This window comes from Gopherus evgoodei, chromosome 1, assembly GCF_007399415.2.
Source record: "Gopherus evgoodei ecotype Sinaloan lineage chromosome 1, rGopEvg1_v1.p, whole genome shotgun sequence".
NCBI classification, from domain to species: Eukaryota; Metazoa; Chordata; order Testudines; family Testudinidae; genus Gopherus; species Gopherus evgoodei.
The window spans coordinates 194859183-194871430 of record NC_044322.1 but is presented as its reverse complement, the minus strand read 5'-3'; the positions used below and the strand labels follow the sequence as shown (position 1 = coordinate 194871430).

The window sequence follows — 12248 nt, the reverse complement described above, 5'->3', positions numbered from 1 at the left end:
AGTATGTGAAGCCATGAGGGAACTGAACACTGCGTTATAAAGGAGCTGCTTGTGTGAATGCTGGATTCTGAATGTGTAACTTTAAGGCCCAAATATTTGTAACCACATTGGTCTGGGACTTCAGGGAAAGTGGAAAGGGTCCTCGGAACTGACAGGCAGAATGAGGGATAAGAGGGGCTTTTTTACTTGGGGAATGTACCTGGGATCTTTGTTCTTTTAAAAAGCAGAGGCAAGTGTGACTGGGACAAGGGTTTTTCTCAGGTATGCTTAGGGATCTAAGTAGCATTATGGTTCGAGGTGGGAGGCAGTTTTGATCCACCTTTAATGATTATTTTTGAAGGAGGGTGACTAACATCTCTGCTCCTCTGGGCCTTTGTAAATTACAGGTATGATTGATTTTTCTCTTGCAGCTGAGGTTTGCCTTTCCTCTCATTATCCTAGGGCTTGGCGCCCAAGGCAACTTTTATTTTGCACTCTGTTTGCTCTTTCTCAGACATCCCATTTGTGAGATGTTTTCCCATCTCTTCAGAGAAGGATGTTGCAAACAGCATTAAAACAAAGCATCCTACGTTAAAGCCGGTGCTGCATTTTTTCATAATTTTTGGTATTTTTTCTTCTAGTCTGGTTCCCAGTTTTGCACCTCCCTCCTCCCCCAGCACCCCGGACTCTGACCACTTGATCACTTCTTGATCTGTGTTACCTTTGTGTTTTGGAGGTGGTGCACTAGGACCCAGCGAGCTGCCCCTGAAGCAGCCTGCAGAAAGGCAGCTCAGCAGACTCCTCCTTATCTCCAGTGTCAAACTTGACATCAGCCTGCAAGCGGAGCATGGTAACTTCTCCTGCAATCAGCGCTCTCACATCAGTGGCATGCTGCATGAAGATATGCTCCTCTCCCTGCCCTCTGCACCAGCAACATGGATTGTCACATCTCCATCCTCCTCCTTCTCATCTGCTCTGTCTTCAGCTGCTTTGGGGAACTGATTCTCCATCCTACCAACGAAGGTAAGTAAGCCAGGCACCGATAGAGATCCCAGCAGTGGCTACACTTTGCCTTTTTCTTAACGTTTGGATCCTGTTTGAAACCGGGTCCGCATCATTTTTTTTAAGGTGGTCCAGCGGGATAACTGTTTGTTTAGCGGGTGGACTGAGATTTTCTTTGACTGAACAAATGAGCGGTAAAAGAAAATCCTGCAAAATCAGAGGGTGGCAGCTGGAAAAATTATAACCTTCAACTGCAATGCAAAATAGACAGCAGTGTGCACAATGCTGTGTGTTAATTTATACAAAGCGGGGGGTTGCTTTCTTCCCACTCGTCTTATAACAAAGTTTAAAAAAGAAAACGTAGCTCTGTTCGTGTGAGCAGCTCTCGGGGGCTAGGCATGACATGTTGGGGTGGTGACCGTGACCCATGACACAAGTAAAGGGAGCTTGGTCGTTAGATGGAAGAGAGAGAGATCGTATCCGTGTGTTTCTGTAGCGGCCGGATTTCACTGACTAGGTGGAAGTTGTTTATTACATCTCACAAGGTGATGGGCTGCTCCGTGGTACAGGCTATAATGAGCATAAGTGACGCTAACGGGAACCATGATAGTAATGCCCACTGTGCTTGTCTGCATATAGTTATGTGTATGAAAAGTATATCTTCTGTGTTGGATAGCCCAAAAGATTAAAAAAAAAAAAAAAGGAAGGAAGGAAAGACTGAGAAAGAAAAGGGAGGAAAGAGAAGTGTAGAGAATTTTGTGTTTTCTTCCACTGAGGTTATATTTTTAATGCCTTCCCAGCTACACAATTACCAAATTGATCTTACTGTTGATTCACATTTAATGCATGGAATATAACTCATTTATTAATTAGTAACTTAGTTGCCTAATGATCTCTTTGTAGCTAATGTACCTAATTTCTCAGTATCTTAAAAAAATTAATCTATAACACCTGTCCTTTTTAATGAATTATTTCCTTACTGATAACTAAACCACAACCCCTGTTTATATGCATAATGATAGTAATATAATGAGTCCTGTTTTATTTCATTTCAGAAACTTTTAATGTAATAAAAAGCAGCCAGTGGTACTACTCCTTTTAGATAACTTACTTTTATTGCTGTAACAATTTAATTTCAGTCTTTAACTCAAAAGAATCACATTTAAAAAAAAATCCTCAAACAAGGCATTGGCATATCATTTTTGTTAGCTTTCGCTAAGTTAACATGTGAAATTCAATGTGATTAAAATACACACATTTTAGCAAAATAATTATACGCATTGGATATTCAGTCTTGAAAGCTAATTTAAAATCTAAGTTGAAAAATATAAGGCTATTCATTCCCCACAGATAAATAGAGGTGGTGCTCTTGCTCACAAGACACTGGACACAGCCTCTAGGATCAGTGTCCAAGGCAACTTTCATCTATAAAATTCAAAGGTCAAAAGGTGATGAAGAATTTCTAGCAGCAAACAATTGTACAGAATCTACACCTGCTTCATATATAACATTTGCACAGAGAAGAAAATATATGTGCTATTAAGATCATTATTCTTGGTGCCCAAGTAACACTGATGAACCGAGTGATGTCCTAACTGCTTTCGGGGTAAGGCAATTATTATGTAAAATGATTTTTTTTCCCCTGTAAAGTGGAAAAAAACAATTAAGGAATGATTAAAACTTTACAAATCCCAGTAATTCTTACATCAGATCTTTTGATTGCTGGGAAGATTCAATTATTTACTGTTATCATAAAAAGTATAGAGCAGCTGTTATATATTGTCTGTATAAATATTTTTTGGATGGCGAATGTTTCAGAGGTTATTTAATAGAACATACTTTCAAAGTGTTGTGCATAGCTAAGCCTTTCTCCAGCAACACGCTATTTTATAAATAGAGTCGCCCATCGCAAATGATTTTGGCTAATAAAAACAAGCATGTTCGCAGGCGTTACTTTCTCTGTGAGTTTTTATTACAAAAGATTCTTCACAAAGTATATAGTTCTGTTAGGCAGTAAGCAGAGCAGCTCCGCTTCCATGACACTTGCAGGCAGACACATAATGTAAACTAAGATAATAATTAAGGCAAAAAGACTTTTGAGAACTGAACTTTGCTAAAATATCACTAATTTTTCTTTTGTTGAAAATTGCTGGCTTTGAGTTTTAATTTAATAAATTAAGGAAAGTGTGGGGGAAAAAAACTCCTATGCAATACAAAATGCGTACTAGGCATAGCTGTCCAAAGAAGCTTCTAATAAGACAGTGGTGTATATTATGACTCATCCAGTTTAACTTAAGTTTTTTTTCTTTATTACTTTAAAAATCTTGTGCAAGATACAGTATGAAATAGATGTAATGTTTTCTGTACAGCCAACGGAAGCGATAACAAAAAGGGACAGCAGTGTTAAGTATTTAATCTTCCAGACTGAGTATTATTTTTATATTCCTTTCCCAAAATGAAAAGTAGGTGTTTCTTCTAAAAATAAAACTACTTTAAACAATTTAATATTTGTGGTAACTTAGGCAGGCTTGAAAAAGGTTTTTGATTTGTTTGCCATATATTTAGATGGATACAGTGAATTTAAGAATTTGAGTTTTTATAATTTGCTAACATCAGTCTGACACACACATTTGACAATCCATTGTCAATATGCAGTTTAAAAAGGTTTTGCTTTTTTTCTTGAAATAATCTTCTCCTGATGACCTTTCTTCTTTCCCACCCCTTTGCTCTAAATTTCCGTGGCCAGTGCCCCCCACACCCTAAATAAAAAGGAAGTTAAGGGGAAATGTATGTTTATGTAATTTTGTGGTAACTATTTAGAAAAGTTTTCTTTTTCCAACTGTGAGAATGAACAAACTATAGTAATTTTAACTGAGAATTTGGTCAAGGGGTGTGTCAAGGGTAGACCAATCTCCATACGTGGATAGATAAATAGAACATATATGAGTTGTATAAAACTTACTATGGATTAACCAATTAATTTTTCATCATTGAGTCTTTTAAAAAAGGATGAAACTCAATCAAAATTGCTTTACAGTACATGTAATTGCTACTGTACATTAGGCATATTAAGGATAGTTTGTGGGCTACCATCAAAAATATACCAGATTTATTTTATCTGGAAGAATTGCTCAGATTTTTGTAAAAGCATTTTTAGTGCTAAAACATTGTGTAAAATATGGTCATTACAGCCAATACAAACACTGCAAGAGAGGGAAAAATAGTAGTAGTAATAGTTATAGGTTGGTCTACTTCATTTTTAGTTATCTAATCCAGTTTTGGGGGTTTTGTGTGGGAGAGATGGAACATATGATACTCTGCACCATCACCAAAAGTTTTATTTAAAAGAAACTGTTCTTTTATGGAAACAGGTAATTTTTGTGAAATGTATTTTTTAAGAAATCTGCCACATACTGGGCTTTTTTAAAAACCACACATTTCTTACCCCTTATACTATCTCAGTAGTCCCGAAAGAGGCTTTATCAATGTACAGTATTGAAGTGCGAACCATTTTTTGAGTAAGAGGAAAATGTCAGGAAGAATTAACATCTGAATGAGTGGATCATTCCCCATTTTAGGGTTGACATCTATTTTCAACACACAAGCAGAAAAACCTTAGGTTGAGAATATGCCATGCGCTTAAGGTGCATATAAATCAAAGACACTATTATTTCAATTGGATCTAATATTTTTTACTTTTGGATGATTACTTTTTCACTTAGAGGGATGCAGTTTCTTTCAAAACAGTTTATATAGTATCCAGAAATTGAATGAGTTATACAATTCTGTAATTTAATAGCCTTTTCTGATCCTTTTCAGTAACTATGTTATTTGCCTGAGGGTACCAGCAACCTTAATTTCACTGTTTTATAACCCACAACAGTTAACACTTGACCTGGGTCATTAACAGGATTATCAGCAAATTTGTTTAAGCTTTTACTGACAACCTGAATTGCTTCAATAATATTTTGACTGTGCAGACAGGAAACTTCTTGTAACCTCTCAATCTAGCATAAAATTAATTTCTTATGAAAACGACTCCAAAAAGAGGACCAATATCATAAATCCGTTTACAGTACTGAGTTACAAATAGTCTCCATTTTGGTAAACAGTAAACAACTTGTAATCAGTTTCTCTTTCCAGTGTCTATGAGGTTTCCATGACGTGGTTTCATGTTTTTGTCAGTCATTACCATCTCGGAACTTTGCATAATTCAGCAATTAAATTACATCACTTTATTGGTGTGAATATTTACTGTTTACAAAGAGTTATTAATATTAATGTGTTTTCTAACAATGTCAACTGTTGCATTTTTTAAAATGCAGTGTTCTATGTGCAGTGGCACATACAACTGACTGCACATACATTTATATGTTTTGTTTTAGTGACTTTAGGAAATATTGAAAGTGCTGGAAATTTTCTACAGCTATGAAAAGGAATTGTATGGAGAAAACTCCTTTTAACAAGCATTATCTTACTCTGTGTCAGCTGTTATTAGATCATGACCAGTTTTGATGTATCATGGCATAATTCCTGAAGCAGTTAAAGTTCAGTGACTGTTAATTTTGTGAGTTTAATTTCAAAAGTGTAATTATAAAGGCGGAAATTTTGACAAAAATACATTGTCTTTTTAAAGTTGGAATTTGGAAGATTTAAACTGGTGAGGTTTAAAGGGCTATTTTTTATACAACTGTATCCTATTCAAAGCTGCTGCATTTTAATCCTTCGCTATATAACCAGACAAGAAATGAGCATGCTTTAAAATTCACACCATGGTGTTTGTAAAATGCTTTATTACAGGGGGAAAAGTTTCAGTGGATTCTGTATTTTGTATGCCTGTGTTTACTGAGAGATTTTAATACTTTGAATAATTTGTTTCTTTTTCTGTTTGTCACTTTGAATCTTTCCTAACATAGCATATTACAATGAAAATAGTGTTAAAGGAAAAATTAAGATGCTTCTTAAAAACATTACTTAAAATGTTTGAAAATATCAAACCATGTCCAAATGTAAGGCTCTTCTCACAATTTATTTATATACATTTTTTCCAACAGGGCTAACCTCCTCCCAAAACAAACAAACAAAAAGTAATAACCAAAGAGGTAGAAGATTATGTTTTTAAAATTTTCAGTGTATTAAAAAAGCATACGAAGCTACAAGCTTTAGATCATCAGCTATCTGTAAACCTTAAACATGTATGACACACAGCAAGCTTAGGCTGTTATTTACAGTAAAACCTTTGCAGCTTCTTGATGCTTCCTGAATAAATGCCAATATTCCTGCCAAATGTACATGCAAATAAATTGCATTTGTTTCAAAAAAATATCATTCTTGGAATAATGCTGAATTCAGCAAATTTGCTGTCAGTATGCTTGCTTTTGATTTTGTTTTAAAATATACAGCTTTTCATCCAGGAAAGCATGTAACTACTCTTGTTCTTGTAATCCCCTTTTGATGAAAGGTTTAGAAATACAGATGCAGGTGTTGGTTTTTGGTTTTAGAGATCTGGATTTTATCACCAGTGAGGGTCACTACAGAGCTGTTACCAAATGCGAGAGTACAATCTGAAGACTTTTAAACAGAGGCTGGTCTAGTTCCGTTATGCATCTGTTAGGTTATTCATCCGGTTATAACGGTGTCCTAGGCTGCCATTTGATTTCTTTAAGAAATTATTTGGAGGAGCAGTGACATCTCTCAAAATTCCTAAAGTTCAAAGTTGTGCTCTACAGAACCAGAATTGTGACATTTATTAAAAAGTCAGACAGGCACCTAAACTACTGAATTAACCAGGCAAGGAGAAGGTGGTATGCATGTTAGCAAAAATTCACGGGCAAGGAACAAGTATCTTATTAGTTCTTTACCTTGTGAGACATAATTCTAGCTGACTGAATTTTTTATTATTTATATGATTGGAGATCTACCAATCTCCTAAAACTGAAAGGGACCTTGAAAGGTTATTGAGTCCAGCCCCCTGCCTTCACTAGCAGGACCAATTTTTGTCCTAGATCCCTAAGTGGCCCCCTTAAGGATTGAACTCACAACCATGGGTTTAAGCAAGCCAATGCTCAAACCACTGAGCTATCCCTCCCCCACAATAGTCTGCTGGTCATTGATGTGGGGATTCTCCACTGGGAAAGCCAATATCAATTTTTACTCTTTACCAGAGCTCTGGAGGCTTGGCTGCTGGAAAGCGTTTACAAGAGCGAAAGGGTAGCAATAGTAAAGAGAAAATAAAGAAAAAAATATGTAGAAAAGGGGTGTTCTGCTACTCACATTTCTTAACTACAGACTTGTGGGATCTTTAGTAGTAAAGTCCAAAAGAAATAAATAAATAGCACTCAGCAAGTAGCACTTGTATGTTATGATCTAATGATAGCTAATATAGAATAAGATAATGTTTGTTAAAAAGAGTTTTCCCTGTTCAGTTCCTTTCTATTGCTATAGAAAAATTTCCAGCATTTTCATAATTTTTTTACTTACCAGCAAAATCAAGTTAAAAGTTATCAGTTTGACTAAAAATCCATTAAAGTGCTACAGCTTTTTTATTTCCAGAAACTTTAAATATTTGTTTAAAAAAAAGCTACTGTTGTCAACTGCAGGTATATTCTAAATCATAAACAAAACCTTTTATAAACTGCTTTATAAATCTACTTTTAAGACAAATTCAAAGAGCACAATCTGATCTTACTCTGGTATAATTCAGGAGCTGCTTCACTGAAATGTATGGGACAGAATTTTCAAAAGCACCTAAACAACATATGAGCTTTCAAGGGACTTGTGCGCCTAAGTCTGTTTGGTATTCTTGAAAATCCCAGCCCAAGGAATTCTTTTACCAGTGTGAAACCAATGTGAAATCGTAATTGGGACCCAAAGATTTCAGATTGCTTGTGAAACCCAGTAATGAATAGTGTGACTAAAAGAAATAAAGAACTAGAAATAAAGATAATCCTCTCTCAAAGAAAATGTTGGGAGAGAGACAAAAGAATTAAGCCCCAGCCTGAGAGACTGTCGGCTGGAATGAATGAAACCACACCAAATAAAGTCTTAAACTTGCAGAGATGTTATTAAACGAGACAAACTGTAAGTAGACACTTTACTGCCAGCCTTCCTTTTTTCTTGAACTACTGTATCCTGCTGTTTCAGGCAAGGTATGGAGGGAAAATCCTATTAATCTGCTGGAAAAATACTGATGAAAGAATAATAGCAGACAAAATGAACAGTAGTAGAAACTTACTAGCAATTAAGAAAACAATGGGATGAATGTTATGGAATAAGGTTCAGTCAGGGCAGTTGAATGTAATATGTTATGGGAACAGTTTTCTTTTTTGTCCAGCCTGTTTCCCACACCATATTTATATCCACCTCTTGATGGCAAGGACAAAAAGGTTACCTCAGTCTGCATGTTAAAATATTAATGAAAAGACTGCTAGAAAGCTGGTCTCTAATGCCTCCCTGATTTTTAGGTATGTAACTGAAAAGTTTGTATTGAATTTATTTTTTTTTGTATTGAATATATTTATTATTCACTTAGGGAAAGAGAATGTTTTATAGCAAATGTCTAAGGAAGAGAATAACTGTCTGAATTGGAAATTTTAAAACCACAAAATCTCCTTCACCGCACAACTTTCAGGCTTCCCACAAACTTTGCCCAGTAGTAAATAACAAGGAATGAAGTTGTTTTTGTGGCGGAAGTTCTGAGCTTAAACCCAGTAAATACATAACCCCTATAGCCTTCTCTCATTAGCTGCATTATATTAATTCTTAATTCAATGCTGACAGTGTGCTCAATCTCGAATTAAGGCATAACTAAAAACAATCTCCTTGCCCCTAAAATGTTGAGACGTTGTTTACATTAGCAAGCTTCATGGCTGTGATTCTTCAGCAATACAGCTCCACAGGTGCCAGTATCTGTAGAAGCTGCAGAGTAGATAGGGTTCAGGCATTTTTACCACCCTATTTAACACTTAAATAACAGGATGGTAAAAACATGCAATCCCTGTGTATGCTATAGTTGCCACAGATGTCATCATGCATCAAGGGGCACTGCTGGAGAATTTACAGCTACAAAGTTTTAGGGTACATAAGGTCTCAGGGTGTAAGGATCCAATCCTGCAAACATTATTCAAGAGTCCAGTTAAAGAATAGGTGAAAGGAAATGAGCATCTGTCCCAATGAGGGTGAGGGTTGAAGTACCCTGGGGAAGTAAGAAGTAAGGTTGTGGAAAGAAGGCATTCACTGTGAGGCCAGAACTTGATCGAGGGAATCTAAATATCATCAGTCTCCTCTTCTTCTTCACACCTCAATCGCTCTGGCTCACCATTCCTGTCTTTGCTGCTTCCTTCTTCCCCATCCCTATTTATTCTTTACCTCCCTCTCCACTCCCTAGCGTGATCAGGTGAGCAAGGTAAGGCATATTCCCTTTCCTCTTCTACCTTGGGTGGGAAATTGTGACTTTTTTTTTACCTCCTACCTGTTCCCTTTCACCCACACACTTCTAATCAGAAGGGAGAACCTTTGGTCCTTGGTTTCCCAGAGGAGGCCATGACAGAATGCACTATTCAAACAGTGCACTCAATCAGCAGCGCACTTAACAGTATCAGCCTAGCACTCAAGAGTGGAGCGAGGAGTGGCAGAGAGTGGTGTTTATGCACAAAGAATATGCTCAGCTGGAGAAGGGTGGAGATGCTCGATGAGGAAATACTGGGAGCTTATGGTGTGTCGGGGAGGCTAATGGTTGGAGGTGACAAAGCAGAAGGTTAAGGTCCGTGAGAAATTGTGATGGGTGGGTGGGTGAGAATGCAACAGCCACGTTAGCATTTACCTGTTCTTTAGTATAAATATTTATATTTCTCACATGTGGAAGGAGTGAGAGAATGTTAGCAAGGTTTGGGTTGGAACAGCATCAAATTAAGTCGGGGCAATTCCATTTTTCATGTGGATAGCGCAGCACACATGTTCTGCATTAATTACCTCCATAAATTCAGTGAACCTAGCAAACCACAAGAATAGCATATTGGTGACATCAGCATATTGGAAAATAGAACTGGTTTTAGCATCTTGGTTTCCTCAACATGACACTTCTGGAGCTTTCTGATGCTATGAGCATGTTCTCCCAGTTCACACCAAAACATTTAACCATTTGCCCTCTGGATATATTCTATACATATGGGTAACTGGGTAAGAGACCAAGCATGTCAGTGCAAGTTGAATGGCTTGATTCATAAAAGTTTCATCCTTCATAACAATCTGTAAGAGAAGAGATTCATGAAATTATGGGAGATGCACTCGTCTGGATGGCTCTCTGAACGTAGTGGCTGAGCATAATTTAATGCATAGATAGATTTTACTAATTCTATACTTTTAAAGAAATGGCAAGGATTATTTCTTGTCTAAGCTAACTTTGAAAAGCAACTTCTTCTAAAATCTGGAATAATGCCAGTGTGATTGAACAGTCACTTGCCCTATTAGCTGACAAACATTTGGTTATTTGAGTACTGGTCCTTGTTTCAACAGACTCTGACTTCAAAGAGTGACTGATTACCTCCCACTGACTTCATTGGGAGTTGCATGCATTCAAGACTCTTAGGATCAGGGCCTTCATTGTGTTTGCAGTGCAGTAATAAGGAACGTTTCCATGATCTAGGGAGCCATTCTAGGTGTGGATACTACTCATGATGAAATCTGTGCTTCCTATGGCATCTGCTGCTGTCAAGAGTTCTAGAGGCTGAGGCTTTTGTCTTGTTTCTTTAGTTGCTCACATATTTAACAAATATGGGTAGAGTATTGTGATCTAATGCAAAGGGCCTCATCCTAGGAGGTGCTATGCTGTGTGTCCTCAACCTCTATTGAAGTCAGTAGAAGTTGAAGGCACACAGCATCTTGGAGACGCTCAGCATCTGTCAGGATGGGGCCCTTTGTGACAATACAGTATATCCCAGCTTTATCAGACCCACAAAGGGCCCCATTCTACAAAACTCTCATTGGTTACATACAAAGTTTCATACAACTGATATGCATAAGTTATCTCAAGTAGGGAGTGCAGTTTATGACCACAGGAAGAATTTTAGGGCTTGATTGTGCAAGGTGCTGAGGCCCTTTTGGGAAGTCTTTAGCTCCTACTGAAGTCAGTTGTGTCGCATTTGGCACTTTATAATGTTTGATCCTAATAGAAGGGTAAACTTGCCTTTTCCTAATTTCACATCTTCCCTAGTTCTGTGGACCTGATTCTGAATTCACCCTGGCTTTTATCAGTGTAATTCCACTAAAGTCAGTGGAGTTACTCCTGATTTAACAGGGAGTAACAGTAGAATCAGTGTTTGGAACTTAAACTTGAATTCAGGTATTAAGGGATTTGGAAACACTGAAAAAGGGGCAAGGGAGAAAATGTGAATGACAAAGTGAACACAGACATATTGTGCCCGTTTGGGTTTGGAGTACTCGTGTCTACTTTTTTTATTTTTCTTTTTTAAAGTACTGCTCTTGAGAAGGGAGGAAGAATAGGTTTAATTGACAGGAAATCTTTATGAATTAGAATGATTTATTTTACACAAAAATAAGTTGAAGGTTTGCATTGCAGTTTGGACCTCATTAGGCTCATCCATTCTTAGTTTTTATATTCCTGGCATAATGAAAAGAACTGGCAGCATAACAACTCTACAGGAAATAGGAGGCTAATAAAACGGAAACTTTATTAGACCCATTTGATAAATGTTATGTTCCAGCACACCAGTGAAGTGTTTTTATACAGTTGGAGAGTGAGTTACACACAGTTCTAGCAGCACTGTACTACTCTTGTGTAAAAGTTTCAGATTGGGAAAAATAAATGTATGTTTCTGGTGTTGATTTACATACAAATATTTTCTACCAGGGGTCGGCAACCTTTCAGAAGTGGTGTGCCGAGTCTTCATTTATTCACTCTGATTTAAGATTTTGTGTGCCAGTAATACATTTTAACATTTTTAGAAGGTCTCTTTCTATAAGTCTATAAAATATAACTAAACTATTGTTGTATGTAAAGTAAATGTTTAAGAAGCTTCATTTAAAATTAAATTAAAATGCAGAGCCCTCTGGACTGGTGGCCAGGACCCGGGCAGTGTGAGTGCCACTGAAAATCAGCTCACGTCCCGCCTTCGGCGTGCATGCCATAGGTTGTCTACCCCTGCTCTAGGCAGATTGTCAAAATAACACAGACAGGTGTGAGAAAATCCACCCTGTATCTCTGCCAAAGCAGCCCTCTCCTGAAAAACATCTACTATTTCAGTGCTGAT

The 12248-nt window shown here is 37.1% G+C and overlaps 1 protein-coding gene across 2 annotated transcripts in view; it reads left to right on the top strand.

The window, feature by feature from the left end:
• The first annotated feature begins 680 nt into the window (after nt 1–680).
• The window catches only part of EPHA3 (EPH receptor A3), a 324372-nt gene continuing 312804 nt past the window's right edge, over nt 681–12248 (top strand). For both annotated transcript variants that reach the window (XM_030581675.1, XM_030581667.1), the window contains exon 1: nt 681–1002. In XM_030581675.1, the coding sequence (XP_030437535.1) occupies nt 915–1002 (88 nt within the window). In that variant the 5' untranslated portion in view covers nt 681–914. The remainder of the gene's footprint in view (nt 1003–12248) is intronic.